Raw genomic sequence first — 18,703 nt, 5'->3', positions numbered from 1 at the left:
TTTATTTACAATTTACAATTGAATATGAAGATTGATATATGTACAAATTCTAACATGCCAGGGATAATTTAAAGCATGCAAGCATTATCATGCTGTAGTGATAAAGTTTATATATATATATATATAAAGTCTTTATGACTAGATCCATTTATAAATTAAATCAAATTCACTGATTAGGTATAAAAAGTAATTCATATAAATTGCATTTAACATGCAAAGAATTCTCCTTTACTAATTGCAACTGTAGTCTTAAGTTATCAAAATTATTTATTGTCATAATTCTTTAAATATTGCACTACAGCACAGATTTACAAACTGTAATTCAAGAAATCTACATGATACAAAGCAACATCACAGTGTGGCTAAGATACGTGTGAATGACATTACTGCAGCTAAGACAGTCTGACCCACTCCCCATACCAATGCATAAAAAGGCATCATTTGGAACCGAGATGCCCTATACACACCGGCAATGGCTGCACCTAAAAACAATTACGAAAAATAATAAAAATGAAATACACTAGATAATTAACAAAAAAAATTTAAAAAATATATATATAGTTGTAATAAAATCTTTTCTGTTGTTGAAGAATCAGCTAAACTTCTTGTATATCACATGCCAGAAATTAACAACAGCATCAGACAAAAATAAGACTGATGAACATGACTCATTCAGCATATTATTTAATAGAAGATACACAAATGCATTAAATTAAGGTGGAGAAGGTGCCCCTATCAAGATCTCTAATCACTAATTACTATATTTTTCTGTGTATAAGATGAACCCTATTTTTTTTTTTGAACCCAAAATTAAGAAATATATTTTAAACATCTCCATTGTCTAATCATATACTCAGTGGGAGGAGGTCCAAACTGTCTCTCTGAAGCTTTATTTCCATGTTCTTTTGCGTAATTGATGACTTTTAATTTGAATTTTGAAGAATATGACAATCGTTTTTTTTTTTCAGACATTTTTATGGGCTAGTGCTCAAAATATTGTTAATGCATTAACTCACCCCGCCAACAAGTTGCAGATGTATGAATGCTTTCAGAGTTCTGATTGGTTTATTCAGAATCAGCCGTTAATGACGTCAATCGACAGATTAACAAAGGCTAGTGATTGGCAGAAGCCTGTTCACAGAGACAAGGTACTGGCAGTTTCGTCACAGCAACCACGGGTCTCTAAACTGGTTACCCCCTGTGTATAAGATGAATTTTTGGTCTAAAATTTTAGAAAAAAAGTATCATCTCATACACAGAAAAATACGGTATGTTACATTCATGTAGCATTCAGCAACTATGTTGATACTTCATATATTATTCTCAAGGAGAGTCAGAAATATCATGAATGCATCCAGTCCTCAATGATTATAACACATAGTGTTTGAACCATAAAACAAACAAACAATTATTTAGAATAGACTTTTTTATTGATGCAAACATAAGTTTCTGTGGGAAGTTTTCAGTACTGAGACCACATTATGAAATTAAGAGTTAATAAAAATAATCAATTAAAACCTGGCAAGTTTCATAAGTCGTACAACTTACATCAATCAGGGGTAGTGGTACCTAAACGTTTTACACAATAAAAGCTTATTAACAATTAATTACACATAAGTTTTTGATAACTTTACAACTGTAACATATAATTGATAAACCAGAATACAAAATGGCAAATTTGTTACTGTATGCATGTTGGAATGTTGCTATCACATGTGTAATATCCTAGGTCTGTGGCAGTTAAATTTTTGTTAAAAGCAAACCATACTTGATGTAAAATTCAGTCATGATTCAATACTGAAAACTTCCTGTAGAATTTTGTTTAATATTAATCTGAATTCAACCACAAAAGGTAGTTAAACCTATTATACATTAGTACCATGGATGGATTAAAGATTTAATACTCTCACAATCCTGTTTTACAGAATAACATGATACATTTTCTTTAATATGAGACTCATGTTCTTGAATGGCAGGCAGTGTCAAGTAGAGTGATTTGGACAAATATCAGAATAGGGAACTGGACAATGAGACTTATTTGTGCCTATGGTCCCACAGAAGGCTCTACTAAGGTAGAAGTGGAGGAATTTTTTGAGGCTCTAAAGAAAGCTACTGACACAATGAAAAATAGCAGAGTAGGAAGTGATTGTCAGACATACAAAAATGTTTTGGGAAAATTTGGAGAAAAGAGGAAAGCTAATAATAATGGCAAATACCTGTTGGATTTCTGCTCAAGACATGGACTGGTTATTACTAACACCATGTTCCAACATAAAAATGTGCACAAATTCACATGGAGAGAAGAGGCAAGGAATAAGAAAAGTCTCATTGACTATGTTATTGTTGATAGTGATGTTTTCTCCCTGGTGCAGGACACCAGAGTGTACAGAGGATTTGAAATTGGAAGTGATCACTATTTAGTCTTGAGTAGAATAAAATTGAATTTCATATTGAAAATAATGACATAAGAAAGTTTTAAAGCGAATAAAAGTTGAGCAGCTCTCAGATGTGAACTGTAGACTAAAATACACATATTATTGAAGAAAAAATGAAAGAGTTTGAGAACAAGAACCAAACCTTGAGGAAAATACTGATTGATTCAGCCAGAGAGGCATGTGGTGAGGTTGTCTGCAAGGATAGAAAAATCAGAACTCCATGGTGGACAAAGGAAGTTAAAGAGGCAGTGAAGGAAAAGAAGAAAGCATATCAAAAGTTCCTGGCAAATAAGTCAGCTTGTGCATTTAGAGAATACAGAGACAAATGTAAGAAAGCTAAATACTGTGTAAAACTAGCTAAACAAAAGTCATGGGAGGACTTTGGCAAGAACATAGAAAATAAATATCAAGAAGGTGGTAAGATATTCTGGAGGTTGTTGAAGAAGCTTAGAAATAGAGGAAAGAGTGCTGTAAAAGAAGTTAGAGATCATAAAGGCATGAAAACGGGAGAAAAAGATATCCTTGAAGAATGGGGTAATTACTTTGAAAAATTGCTAAATGAAACAAGCAGTGATAGCACAGTGGTAAAAAACACTGACCAGGCATGCAGTCAGGAATACATATCCATACTTGAAGCAGAAAAAGCCATCAAAGGCTTGAAATGTGGAAAGGGAGCAGGAGTAGATGATATTCGACCAGAAATGCTGAAGTATGGTGGTATAAAAGTCTTACAGTGCTGCACTGCATAGTTCAGAAAGCCTGGACAGAGGGACGAATTCCCGATGATTGGAGTAGAGCTCTCATAGTAACCATATATAAAAAGGGAAATAAAACTGAATGAGAGAATTACAGAGGTATTTCTCTACTGAGTGTTCTGGGCAAGATTTATGTCAGTATAATTGAGAAGAATTGTGGAAGAAAAGTTTGGTGAAGAACAAGCTGGATTCAGGCCAAATAGAGGCTGTCAGGATCAGATCTTCACTTTACGACAATTAGTTGAGAAAGCATGGGAATATAACAAAATCTGTATTTAAGTTTTGTCGATCTGGAAAAAGCATACGACAAGGTGCCAAGAGAGAAGCTATTCAATACACTACAGTTATATGGTGTCAGTGGGGCATTATATCAAGCAATACTTAGTCTTTATTTGAGTTGCAAGTCAGCAGTTAGAACTGAAGGAAGTACAGAAATATGGTTTAATGTTAAATCTCGTGTGAGACAAGGATGTACATTATCCCCTCCGTTATTCATTATCTATATGGATCACATTATGAAGGAAAGTGGTATTAAATATGATATCAGAATTGGAGATGTTAATGTGAGCTCTTTGCTTTATGTGGACAATGTTATACTTCTAAATAAATCCACTACAAGTTTGCAAGATTCCCTGACTAAATTGAATAACTATTGTAATAGATATGGCATGAAGGTCAGCAATAAAAAGACAAAGACAATGAAAATAGGTAGAATTGTTGAAAATGTCAACTGTGTTTTGAATGGGGAATCTGTGGAACAAGTAAAACATTTCAGCTACTTAGGCACAATTTTTAGTAAAGATGGTAAATTAAATATGGAAACAGACAACAGAATCAACAAAGCTGGCATTGTAGAAAGTCAATTGAATAAATTCATATGGAATAAGAAAGAAATTAATCGGAACACTAAATTAGCTTATACAAGACAGCAGTGTTTAAACCAGTTTTAACTTATGGATCTGAGAGCTGGGTCAGAAGTAAAATACTTGACCAAAGACTAGAGACTGCAGATATGACAGTCCTGAGAAAGATTAGAGGCGTGAACAGATTACATGAATGGCAATATCATATTAAAAACGAGGATATTAGGAAAGAACTTGACATTGTCAGCATCCAGGAATACATTAGCAGAGCTAATCTCAGGTGGTATTGGTCACTTGAACTGAATGGGCGAGGAAAGATTAGCAAAATAAGTGTTCTCTGCCAGGTTGGCAGGAAAACGACCCAGAGGAAGATCAAGATATAGGTGGATTGATACTGTACAAAGTGCCTTAGACGATAGAAATATAAGATCTGGTAATGATGTTGGAGTCTTGACAAGTAACAGACTGACTTGGAGAAAAATTATAGATAGAAGTTAGTAATGAGGTAAATTTTTCATGGAGTACTATCATATCCTGTACACCCCTTGAGGGTACATGTCAGGAATTTGATGATGATGATTTTCTTTTTAGGCTTCCAATAAACAGAGTTGAGATTTCACAACAAGTTATAAATTCATCTCCACTTAAAGACATGCTTATGGCATGATTTGAATCCAGGATCTACTAGCTGGATAGCAATGATGCTATCTACTCAGCAAACAAGCTTATTCGGGGCTTTGTAAAGCCAGAAACCAAAGAAAAGAAATTTGATCTTGTTTGGAAATATAATGAAACTGATCAGATTGTCTATACCTTATAGATTGACAAAGAGATAGTGTTTAAATGGAGAACTTCTTCTCCAGCTTAGAATGAATGAACTTAAAAAAGATTTATCAAATAAAGAGGAAGAACAGAATGCACTAGTATAAGCTAAATCAAATATAGGATATGAGGCTGAAGAAAAATTTACAGAGCCATGGTATGCTTTAGAAAAATACTGCAGAGGAATCTGTCCACCTAAATATAAACAGGAAAAACTAATTTACACAGGTGTCCAAAACACAATTTTTGAAGATGACAACTGCAAATTCAGACGTATCAGATTGTGGCAATTTGTATAACTGACAATTTCGACAAGAAAGCAGATAAACATTCTACTTTTCCAATCACGTGCAAAGGATTCATGCGGTAGCATGCAACAGGATAAAAGGCTGAGGTAAGTGAACTGTGTTTGACGAAAGTTCTTTTCGTGAAGAAATAAAGTTGCAAACTTTGATGTCTTGTAATGTCTCATCATCCAGATGATTTCATGCAGAGAAGAATTATTGAAAAGCTTTAAAAAGACTGGAAGATTACTGAAATTGCTAGAAAGTTTGCAATCTTATGAAGCATCGTATCCAGGCTCTGGTCCGTTCAAATGGAATGTGTTCCAGATGTTACCCTCACTCTATCACAGATCATGAAGACAGATTTTTGATTATAACAACAAAATGTAATCGACATACCATGGCAGGCCAGCATGCAAGTCTGCTCCATTCCAGCACTAGTACACAGATATCTCGACAAACTGTGGCAAGACATCTGCGAAGGCATTGTAGTCTGCATCCCTTTATCCAGAGCTCAGTGTAGAGCATGTTTTCAGTGGTGTTGTATCCATAAAAATTGGACAAGACATCAATAGGCTAATGTACTCTTTACAGATGATAGTCATTTTAGTTTTTCCTCCAATTGTAGACGATGCTTGATCTGACGTGATGTGGTACTGCTTACCATTGTCAGAATGTTCTTGAAAGGGATAGATACTGCAGAGAAAAGGGACTATGAATGGTGAACGATATTGCAACAAAGTTCTTCAACATCATGTTTGATTGTTCTGTGGGCATATAGATGAAGAATTCGTTTTTAGGGATATCAATGCCACACCATATTGTATATGAACAGTGGGGATACTTCTGAAGAAAGAGGATATTAATCAAACTGAGTGGCCGGCATGGTCCCCAGATCTCAATCCCATAGAACAAATTTGGGAGATGCATTAATGCTTGAAATTTCCTTCCAGGAAACAAATAAGACCTTATCTTTGCTCTGAAGGAGTTGGTCAGTTTGCTTCAAGAACTCCTGAATCACTTGGTGCTAAGCATGGTACAACATTGTGAGAGCTGCATCGCAGTTCAAGGTGGATATTTCCATGAAACGTCTCTCTCTGCAAAGTTTTCTGTAAGCATTGTACAACCTAAGGAACTTTTTCAAGTCATTTCAGCCCTTCAATAAGTGGGACAGTAGTCTCAACACTGGGCAATGGCATTCATTGTCCACCTAAAGATAATCACAAACATCCATGTCCATGGTGGGATTCGAACATGTAGCCTGTTGGTTGGAGAGTTGGTACACTAACCACTCGGCCAATAATTGTAGTGTTTTTGAAAAGCTTTTCTCTTCACACTTGTTGTATGTCTTTTCCAGATCTACAAAATTTAAGTACAAATACTTGTTATATTCCAATGATTTCTCAACGATTTGATCCTGACAACCACTATTTGGCCTTTTGGACTGAACCCAACTTGTCCTTTTCCTAAGTTTCTCTTCCACAATTTTTCTCAAACTCTTTTTAAGTATGCCTGCATAAATCTTACCTGGAACATTTAGTAGAGAAATTCTTCTAAATCTCACATTCAGCTCTATTACTTTTTTTTTATATATATAAATGGTAACTATGAGAGCTGTACTCCAATCATCTGAATTTGACCTTCTGACCTAGCCCTCTGAATAATGCAGTGTAGCCACTTGCAAAACTTTTATACCTCCATACTTGAGCATTTCTAGTTGAATATCATCTACTCCAGATGCTTATCCACATTTCAAGTATTGATATATATATATACAGGGTGATTCAGAACTCTTGGGCCAAACTTTTAGGGGGTGATCGAACACGCCTAAACAAGCACTTTTCGTCATACAATGCATGGTCTGAACTCAAGCGGTGAAGCACTAGAGGGCGCTTTCCAGTGAATACTTAAGTGTTGGTTTTTGCAGGCGTTATTTCTACCGTGAGTGCAAAAAGGATGGATTCTTTCACAAATCTGGAGAAGTTTGACATGCATTTCATTTAGGGAGCTGCAGACAGGAATGCGAGGGAAGCCCGAAGACTGTACCAAGAGGGCTTTCCGATCAGATGCATGCCTGATCGTAAAACCTTTCAGCGATTGCACCGGTATCTGTGCAAAATGGGCTCCTTTGTCAGTGGCATGCAAAATACAGGGGGTGCAAGGAGTGAAGAAGCCACGTGTTACAGAGGAAATTCTATGTTGGTTGTAGATTATCCTGAATGTAGCACGTGAGCAATTTCCCATGCTGTATGTGTACCCCAATCGACGGTGTGGCGAGTTCTACGAGACGAACGATTACACCCTTACCATGCACAGAGGGAGCATGCCTTGACACCTGCAGATTACCGCCCTTGTGTGGATTTTGCACAGTGGTTCCTGCAGCAGACTACAGCGCAGCCGGACTTTGCTGCATGTCTTATTCACTGACGAATGCACCTTTACACATGAAGGCATTTTTAATACCCGCAATTATCATCTGTGGGTGAGCAGAAATCTGCACGCCATACGTCCACATTCATACCAGTGCCGTTTCTCCATAAATGTTTGGGCTGGAATCCTACATGACCATTTGATTGGCCTATACCTTCTGCCAGCATGACTGAATGGGAGAATGTAACCTCGTATTTTTACAAGAGGTCTTTCCAGAATCACTAAACCCTGTTCAGGCAAACATTCAAACACATACGTGGTTCCAATACAACAGAGTGCCACCCCCATTTCAGTGCGGATGTGCAGAATGCCTTGGATGCAACATTTCCAGGACGATGGATTGGTCGAGGTGGTCCCATCGCTTGGCTGCCACGATCGCCCGAACTTTCATGTCTGGACTTTTTCCTATGGGGCCATATGAAAAGCCTGATCTACGATAACTCCATCGATTCCAATGAGGACCTTATTGCCAGGATTTCTATTGCTGCTGCAGCTGTACGAGAAATGCCTGGTGTTTTCGCCAATGTACACCAATCACAATGTCGAAGGTGTGAAGCCTGCATTAATGTTGGTGGTCGCTCTTTTGAGCAGTTTCTGTACTTTGTTCAATAAAATTCTATAATTTATGTTCTCTAATTTCTGAAATTGTTTCAAATCTCCTCTGTCATTCTTGTGTTTCTTCATTTCCTGACACAGTAGTTGCTTACCTCTAGCGCTTCACTGCTTGAGGTAAGTTTGGCCCAAGAGTTCTGAATCACCCTGTATGTATATACTTCTCTTTGCATTTCTACTACTGTTCTTTCAGTAAAAGGAATCATCTTTGATCCATTTTATAGTACTCTTTCCTTCATTTCTAAGCTTTCTCAATAGCTACTAGAACATTTTGTTCGTGATATTCATTTTTCTCTTTTCTTATCAGTCTTCCAATAACTTTTGTTTAACTACTTTTATACATAGCTTAGCTCTTACAGTTTTCTTTATATTCTTTAAGGGTATCTGCTAACTTATTTGCTAGGAACTTTTGCTATGCTTTCTTCTCTTTCAGGACTACTTCTTTTACTTCTTTATCCACCACAGTGTTCTTATTTTTCTATTCTAGCAGACAACTTGACCACATAGCTGAATCAGGCAATGTTTTCTTCAGCACAACTGAGTCCAAAAGGTTTGGTTCTTGATTTCAAACTGTTTCATTTTTTCTTCAGTAATGTTTGTATAGATGAGTCTACAGTTTTTCCTGTAAACACTGTTTCTTTTTAAAAACTTTTATATCCTGAAAGATCATGAACATATCACTATCAACAATGACATAATCAATGAGAATTAAAGTATAAAAATTAAAATCTAGAATGAACATTTAATTAAATTTTAAAATTATATGCTAAATTAAACTAATGTGTCTTACCTGAAATCTATTCATAATAAACTAAATATATGCAATCTGTACCATAAAAATCACAAATAACCTGAAAACTATAGTAAGCTAAGGAGAGAGAGGAAAAGTGATTGATAAAGCTGGTGTGAATGTCAGTTTCCTAAATGGACAGAGATCTCAAGATGCATATACCCAGCATGCATTGATACTGTTCTCTTTGTACTGTAAATTGAAGAAATATTACACATATACAGTATTTCTTTGAGTTTAAATAAAAGTTATGAAATTTGTCTGGATAACAGCTCATTTTGTGTTTGAAAGATTCTTTATCCATACAGTATAAAATTCTGAATTCTGATTTAGAATTTTTGATCTAAGTTTTTGATTTTAATGGAACATTCTGCACATATTTAGTTCATATTTAGATTTCATAATGAATTTAAATGCCAATTCTGGATTTTCATTTTTATAATTTCATATTCTTCTAGTTCTATTTCATGTCTCCTTATTGTTTGAATTTGTTCTTTTTCATGTTATCAATGCATGATTTCCTGCTATTTCTTTTATTTGCTATGAATTTCTATCATGTTCTGTCGTCAATGTACAATTTCCTGCCATTTCCTTTGTCTGTTTGTTGTAATGTCATATGCTAGAAAATTCTGTTTGCTGTAATGAAGTTTCGAGCTTTTAATGTAATGCACAGCTTGTAATTTTTTCATCCCAAAGCAATAACTGCATTATACTGTAATTCCATTTTTATTATTCTGCAGGGATCAGTCTACATTTCCTTGATAACTATTATTCTATCCAGCTCTGCATGATCATCATCATCACCATCAGTGAACAAATTTCTATTTGAATCATTTTGTATATCAGTAATCAGTAATGAACAAATTAAAGAAAGTATTCTCCAAATAAAAAACCATGCGGCACATTGCTAGTCCTGGACTCCCACACTAGTATCTGTCCATTATCCTTGTATATGTACCACCAACTTTATATCCATTTGCTCCAATGTATGAGTTCCATGTGGTATCCAACTGAATGACTGCAAAATTCAGCAGCATCATTGTGCAGCCTTAACCATACTGCTACAAAAAACAACAATGGTGCCCCTTCACAAATCCTATTTGTCTCCCATAGATTATTACATTTCTATCTATCTTGCCTCAAAAAACTCCAATAACCAACTGAGATACTCTTGTGTAAAGAACCACCCTGATGGACCTTCACGAATACAATTATTGCACAGACTCTAGGATATTATTATTATCTTTAGACTCTAGCTACAGAATCTAAAGACTCACCTTTACAGGTGAGTCTTTAGATTCAAAAGAATCTAAAGAATCTAAGAATCTAAAGCTCACACAGTCTCCATGAACACCTCACAAACATTCTGCATTATGTTAGGATTCAAACTCATATGTATTCTTTTGACCACACTGCAGACACATTCAGGCTACCATATTCAATTTTTGTGATTCTATGTTTATTTCTTATTTCTATAGAGATGTTCATATTTGAAAAATCCATAAATATACTAAAGTACTTCAAGGCAGATTCCAAGAAAAGGAAGGTAACTAGTGATGCATCACTAGTCATTATTCTTAATGATATTTCATGCGCAAAGACAGCAATATGCTGAGAATGCAACAAGGATGAGAAAACATCAAGTCTTTTCAAAAAAATTTTAATAAACTGTGAGTGACAGGGTTGGCATTTTAATATCAATACAAGGATTAGAAAAGAGCAAAGCTAATAATAATGCAAATACCTGTTGAATTTCTGCTCAGGACACGGACTGGTTATTACTAACTCCATATTCCAACATAAAAATGTGCACAAATTCAAATGGAGGGAAGGGGCAAGGAATAAGAAAAGCCTCATAGATTATGTTATTGTTGATAGTGATGTTTTCTCCCTGGTGCAGGACATCAGAGTGTACAGAGGATTTGAAATTGGAATCACCATTTAGTCTTGAGCAGAATAAAATTGAATTACACATTGAAAAGAAGAACATGTAAGAAAGTTTTAAAGTGAATAAAAGTTGAGCAGCTTGCAGACTAAAATACACAAACATTATTCAAGAAAAAAATGAAAGATTAAGAACAGGAACCAAACCTTGGAGATTCAGTGGCAAATCCTGAAGAAAACATTGATTCAGCCAGAGAGGCATGTGGTGAGGTTGTCTGCAAGGATAAAAAAAATCAAACCTCCATGGTGGACACAGGAAGTTAAAGAGGTAGTGAAAGAAATGAAGAAAGCATATCAAAAGTTCCTGGGAAATAAGTCAGCTTGTGCTCTTCGAGACTACAGAGACAAATTTAAGGAAGCTAAACACCGTGTAAAACTAGCCAAACAAAAGTCATGGGAAGATTTTGGCAAGAACATAAAAAATAAATATCAAGAAGGTGAGAAAATATTCTGGAGGCTGTTGCAAAAGCTCAGAAATGGAGGAAAGAGTGCTGTAAAAGGAATTAGAGATGATAAATGTGACATGAAAACTGATGAAAAAAAAAAAAAGACATCAATGTATGGAGTAATTACTTCAAAAAATTGCTAAATGAAACAAGCAATGATGACAGCACAGCACTAAAAAACATCGACAGACAATGCAATCAGGAATACATATCCATACTTGGAGAAAAAGCCATCAAAAGCCTGAAATGTTGAAAGGAAGTATGAGTAAATGATATTCGACCAGAAATGCTCAAGTATGGAGGTATAAAAGTATTACAGTGGCTGTACTGCATAGTTCAGAAGGCCTGAACAGAGGGACGAATTCCAGATGATTGGATTACAGTTCTCATAGTACCCATATATAAAATAAAACTGAATGTGAGAATTATAGAAGTATTTCTCTACTGAGTGTTCCTGGTAACATATATGCAAGTATACTTGAGAAACGGTTGAGAAGGATTGTGGAAGAAAAGCTTGATGAAGAACAAGCAGGATTCAGGCAAAATAGATGTTGTCAGTATGAGATTTTCACTTTACAACAAATAGTTGAGAAATCACAGGAATATAACAAAAATCTGTATTTAAATTTTGTAGATTTGGAAAAGGCATATGACAAGGTGCCAAGAGAGAAGCTATTCAAAATGCTACAGTTATATGGTGTCAATAGGGTTTAATATCAAGTAATACTTAGTCTTTATTTAAGTTGTAAGTCAGTAGTTAGAATTAAAGAAAGTACAGGAAGATGGTTTAATGTTAAATCTAGTGTCAGACAAGGATATACATTATCCCCTCTGTTATTCATTATCTATATGGATCACATTATGGAAGAAATTGGTATTAAACCTGACATCAAAATTGGAGATGTTAATCTCAGCTCTTTGCTTTATGCGAACGATGTTATACTTCTATATACACCCTCTATTCAAAAAGAAACTGAACATTTGATAGGAAATAAAACACAGGCCAATTATAATTATTCAAATCATTTATTTTAATCAATATACTTTCCCTCAGCTTCAATACAAAATTTGGCATAGTCAATTAATTCGTTAAATGAGTTTTTTATATCAGTTTTTGGGATACTGTTGAGGGTCGTGGTTACTACCGCTTCCACATTTTCAATGGTGTCGTATCACTTTCCTTTCATCGGCAAATGAAGTTGGGGGGAGAGAAAGAAGTCGCAGGGTGGTAAATCAGGTGAATACAGTGAGTGATCCAACATACAAACTTGGTTTTTGCTCAAAAAATTGTCTCACAATGTTCAAACGATGAGATGATGCATTATCATACAAAAATGACCAAGCTGTCTGTATCACGATATTCATGCCGTACGCAATGAATTCTCACTATCAATCGCTTCAAAACTTCGTGATAGAACTCACCATTGACTGTTTGGTTAGGTGGAATGAATTCTTTGTGGATAATGTCTTTGGAATCATAGAAACAAATCAGCACTGTCTTTACTTTTGACTTCTCCAAGTGACTTTTTTTTTTCAGATGCCCCTCTTCTGGTGGTCTCCACTCAGCACTCTGGTGCTTTTTTTCAGGCTCATACTCAAAACACCATGTTTTGTCACCAGCAACGATCATTTCAAAGAAGTCTGAGTCCTTACAAGCAGTTTTAATGAGGTCCTTGCAGTGTTCAATTTGATACATTTTTTGGTCGTCGCTCAACTTGTGGGGAACAAATCACAAATTCAATTTACGAAGGCCCAAACTCTCAGTCAAAATGTTTTGCACAGTTGATTTTGGAATCCCCAATTTATCTTCAATCAATCTCAGAGACTATTTCGGGTTTTCTTTGATGAAATCACGCACTTTTTAGATGTCAACTTTGCTCAGTCCAGTTTTTGGACGACCCAGCTTTTCGGCGTCCTCAAGCTTCTTATGACTATTTTGAAATAGCTTAAACCATTCGTAAACTTGAGTATGGGATAAGCATTCATCACCGTATGCTTTTTGAAGCATTTCGGTAAAATTTTTACAGTTTAACACAAAAGTCAATCGCAGCTTTGTTTGAAACTCATTTTCCGACCATTTGTCAAAACACATTGTCACTCTAGGCACTATAACTTGGCTTCTAATGAAACATATATCATAAACAGTTGACACAACGCTAATGAAGGTTGCTGCTTTCGACAACAAAAAGATATGTCAGTTGGTGCCACTAGTTTCTTCTATTTTTTAAGTTTCGTTTCTTTTTGGACAGAGGGTGTAAATCCACTAGAAGTCTCCAAGATTTCCTGAATAAACTGAATAACTGTTGTAACAGAAATGGTATGAAGGTCAGCAATAACAAGACAAAGACAATGAAAATAGGCAAAAGCATTGAATATATCAACTGGATTGTGAATGGAGAACCTATAGAACAAGTAAAACATATCAGCTACTTAGGCACGATTTTTAGTGAAGATGGTAAATTAAATATGGAAATAGACAACAGAATAAACAAAGCTGGTATGGTAAGAAGTCAACTGAATAAATTTATATGGAATAAGAGAGAAATTAGTCAGAACACTAAATTAGCTATATACAAGTCAGTGTTCAAACCAATTTTAACTTATGGATCTGAGAGCTGGGTCAGAAGTAAAACACTTGACCAAAGACTAGAGACCGTAGATATGAAAGTCCGGAGAAAGATTAAGGGCATGAACAGATGCCAGGAATGGCAATATCATATTAAAAACGAGGATATTAGGAATGAACTGACATTGTTAGCATCCAGGAATGTGTTAGCAGTGCTAATCTCAGATGGCATGGTCATTTAAACAGAATGGAAGAGAAAAGATTAGCAAAACAAGTGTTCTCTGCCAGGCTGGCAGGAAAAAGACCCAGAGGAATACCATGATATAAGTGGATTGATACAGTAAAAAGTGCCTTAGAAGATAGAATATAAGAGCTGATAATGTTGGAGTCTTGACAATGATTTGGAGGAAAACTGTTATAGGAAGTTAATAATGATGTAAGTTTTCCATGTAGCAAAATCATATTCTGTACACCCCTTGACGGTACATCGCAGGAATTTGATGATGATGATGCATGCAATATTGCACATTAGAACGTGGAAGGATAAAGCTGTAACGTACTGGTGGAAATGTACAACACCAATAGTGGGGAAAATTTAAACTATGAATAATCTGCAGGCAAGATTTGATATGAAATCAAGGGCGCATATTTGCAAAAGTCAAAAACAGCATTGTTGATAAGGATAACAATGATAGGTACAGTCACAGTAGTGTTCTCTTTTATAAGAGCTTGATTAGACCACACGAGAAGGGCCTAGAATATATATAAGGCAATATCAACAATCTGAAATGTTATTTATGACAAAAGGTTGAGAAAATGTAAATAGCAGAATAAATGATACAACAGACTTCAGTTTAACGAGAGAAAGAAATTAAACCATCCCTGGAAGCCGTACAAGCATAGAGTAAGCAAGGCAGCTTCAGAAGCATATTTTCTCCATGGAGAGCAGGAAGTGAATAGAACATAATGCTAGCTTTGTGAATGTCAAAGATTTTACGATAAATATTGCTGGTTCGGAAAGAGGCAGCCTATGCTACACTCAAGGAACTGTCAATAATAACAACACGCATATACACATTATCTAGTGAGGCTAGTTTTTTGAAATTCTATACAGTGAATTCTCACCGCAGCAAACTTGCAGTGACCATAGAAATAGTTTATAGTGGACAGGTTGCTATAATTAATTACTTTAGAAAAACATTTTGTTTATGGCAGCTTCTGCAAGACTAATCAACAGTTTGTTATAATAGTGTTTGCTGTAGTATGATCCATAACTTATTTTAATGGTATTATAACACCAAACCAACTAAATTATAAAAAAGATGTTTATTAACTGACTTGTATTTTGCTGAATTTCAAATCAGCATCTTCAGAGCACATTACATGTTACAGTTAACATGCAACAATGAGTAAGTGAAACAATTCAAATTGTAACGGACAAAGGATCTCAAGTCTTAATTTGGTGCCTTCTAAAGTAAAAAAGAAGAATTACAGTTATGGTATAAACATCTTTTTTTTTTTTCTTATTTTTCTTAATAATTTGGTTGGTTTGGTGTTGTAATACTGTAAAAATAAGTCATCAATAATGTTCGATGCTTAAGCCTGTCTATTACTGCAGTAAAAGTCAACTGTACAAACTATCCTTTGAATGGTGATGCAGAACATTTTTGGTATTTCGAAATTTAAACAACAGAAATTATGAACATCTGATAAAATAAACAAGAGATAGTAAACCAAAAAAAAAATAATAATTGTTGGCTAAACTTACTTGTAACAACACCTCCAGTTAGTGGTGACAATACTCCAAATATTAAGATTAGGAGAGAAGTAAACCGACCTAATTTATGCTTTCTTAACATGCCAAATGCTATAGTGGCAGCAATCAGATGAACAAAAAGAGATGAGAAAAGAGCCCACAAGAATACTTGATACCACATTTCTGAAATAAGGATAAATTAAAGTAATTTAATTTTATGAATAGTTTCAAATTACCTGTAAATAAATGTGTCAATAATGTATCAATTATTGAACACATCTTTTCTGACAAGGAACATATTAAATAAATCACTGACTGGTCTAGTTGGCTAAGCAGATTCATGCCCCCCCCCCCCCCACCACCACCACCCAAACATGCATGCAGTGGATCTAAATTCTGTTGGAAGTTTTTTCCCCTCCCCCTTGGTTATGCTATAAATTAAAGATACCAAGAAATTATATACGGTGTCCCTGAATTCATGGCCCAAACATGAGGGGATGGCAGTACACACCGAAACCACCAATATTCGTCATAAAATATGCAGCTACAAACGCAGTGAGGAGTCGGAAATGAAGGACAGACACAGGTTTCCAGAGTGACATTTATTGGAGATCATTACAACAAATGCTCAAACGTCTACCCACGTTTAGCATTTGATACATGCAGCACAACAGCGGAGTAGTGATTGGCGTACCTGCTCGTAAACACCAGGCTTGTCGCACACGTCACCAGCTGTGACGGACAGTCGGGCTACCAGATCCTCGCCAGACTGCAGGCGTCTCATACATGGCACTCTTCAAACGTCCCCCACAGAAAGAAATCGAGACAAGAAAGATCGGGCAATCTTGGGGCCATGGGATGGGACCACTGCGCCCAATCCACCGGTTCCCAAATATGGCATTAAGATGCTGACACACGTCCATGCTGAAATGGGTGGGTGCCCCATCGTACTGGAATCACATACGGGAGCAGATGGTGACTTGAACATCCTGAAGCAATTCCAGCAAAACCTGTTGCAGAAAAATATGGTACGTTCACCCATAGAGGAGTTCCGGCAGTAGGTAGGGTCCAATTAAGTAGTCATGCACCATCCCTGCCCAGACGTTGACGGCGAACCGTTGCTGGTTCGACTGTCAACGTGTACCATGGGGTTCTGGGCTGCCCACAAATGCACATTGACTATGCCTTCATGTGAGAAAGTTGATTCATCCATAAAGAGCACATGAGCGGAAAAATCGGGCTGTACAACACTTTCCTGCAGAAACCACTGGGCGAAATCCATGTGCAAGGGATAATCAATAGCTGCAAGTGATAGAGGTATAGCCCTTCTTCACGCAGCACTCGCCAGACACTGTTCCGATGCACACCCAGGCTCCGGGCAGCGGATTGTGTGCTTGTACCTGGGTTATCTGTCATATACACAAGATGTCCTTGCTCATAGCTGCCGTTCTGACCATCTGTGTTCGCCCAGCATCATGTTGGCTGATGTGGATGGTGCCTACCTCACACAGCTGATAGTGCAGTCGCGCAAACATTTTATGATTGGGCACACGGCGCATAGGATATCGCTCATGGTATAGTCTTTGCACCTCTCTACCATTACTCTCGGCTATGCCGTACATCAGGTGCATATCGGCTTTCTATGCATTCATAAACTGCTCCAGCTCATGTCTGGTTGATGCTGAGAATGCTGGGGTTTGGCCGATCCAGTGCTTTTAAGCTGTGCCCCCCCCCCGTCTGTGGCCCCAAATTGGCACCGGGCTACGTTCGCGGCTGCATATTCTATGCCGAATATTGGTGGTTTCGGTGTGTGTATTACCATCCCCTCATGTTTGGGCCATGAATTCAGGGACACCCTGTATTCATGGCTCATGTACTTGGTTTAATCCATTATTCAAGTGAAAGCAAACAAAGTTTTCGCCTGAAGTATTTTCAATACTGGGGCAACTTGTGATAAAGGTGGTATGACTTCACATCACTTGCTTGCAAAGCATTAAGGGAAGGGTCACTACCCAGACCAGTTTCGACCTTTATTGTAGCCTTTTCAGTGGGAGCCATACCCAGAAGTGATACTAAGGTTGAAGTAATGCAGAAGTCATATTTACATATACGAGTTTCAAAAGGTGTCATACCTTATTATTAAATTACTCTGGATTAGAGAAAAGTTGTTGGAAGTTTTTTTCACTTGGTTATGTGATAAATTAAAGATACCAAGAAATTATATACTTGGTTTGATGTGAAGTCATACCACCTTTACCACAGTTGCCCCAGTACTGAAAATACTTCGGGTGCAAACTTTGCTTACACTTGGATAATGGATTAAACCAAGTATATAATTTCTTGGTATCTTTAATTTATAGCATAACCAAGTGGAAAAAACTTCCAACAACTTTTCTCCAATCAAGAGTAATTTAATAATAAAGTGTTTCACCTTTTGGCAACTCGTATATGAAAATATGATTTCTGCATTGCTTCAACCTTAGTATCACCTCTGGGTCTGGCTCCCATTGAAGAGACCTCAATAAAGGTCTCTTCTTCCCTTATAAATAGGATAATTCAGATAAAACATCTTGACATCAACATGCCAGATCATAATCCAGTTCTTAAGTAGAACTGGATTATGATCCCCACATTAACAGAAACAGTAGAGATCTCTTCTGGATCATGGAAACTTCCACCAAATTTTCTGTTAATCTTTTCAACTAAATTCCAGATGTGCTGTTCAAATTAGAATAATGTTACCTGGAATTGGGATATGTGGTTAAAATTCAAAGTAGCAGTAAAGCAGAATATGATGGAATGGGGAAAGGAACAGGCTTTCCTCAAAAGGAAAAAGTTGAAAGACATGTATAAAGAGAGAAGCTGGTTCATAAGAAACCAATGCAATGATATAGAATGTAGCAACATCATTAGAAACATTAACATAGAGATAGAGCTGGAAAGGAAAGGCAGAAACAAATAGAAGAAAGAAATTTTAAGATAAGAATACAGCAGCACTTA

General features: G+C 36.3%; 1 protein-coding gene across 3 annotated transcripts in view; it reads right to left on the bottom strand.

The window, feature by feature from the left end:
* Positions 1-249: 249 nt before the first annotated feature.
* Positions 250-18,703, bottom strand: part of LOC150109799 (transmembrane protein 170A) — a 140,190-nt gene continuing 121,736 nt past the window's right edge. For all 3 annotated transcript variants that reach the window (XM_090412352.1, XM_090412270.1, XM_090412426.1), the window contains 2 exons: positions 15,716-15,886; positions 250-482 (listed from right to left, as the gene is read on the bottom strand). In XM_090412352.1, the coding sequence (XP_090268478.1) occupies positions 352-482; positions 15,716-15,886 (302 nt within the window). In that variant the 3' untranslated portion in view covers positions 250-351. The remainder of the gene's footprint in view (positions 483-15,715; positions 15,887-18,703) is intronic.

This window comes from Typopeltis vanoorti, chromosome 1, assembly GCF_054136105.1.
Source record: "Typopeltis vanoorti isolate ZY-2024b chromosome 1, IOZ_Tvanoo_1.0, whole genome shotgun sequence".
Taxonomy (NCBI): domain Eukaryota; kingdom Metazoa; phylum Arthropoda; class Arachnida; order Uropygi; family Thelyphonidae; genus Typopeltis; species Typopeltis vanoorti.
This window is presented reverse-complemented; position numbering and strand designations above follow the sequence as displayed.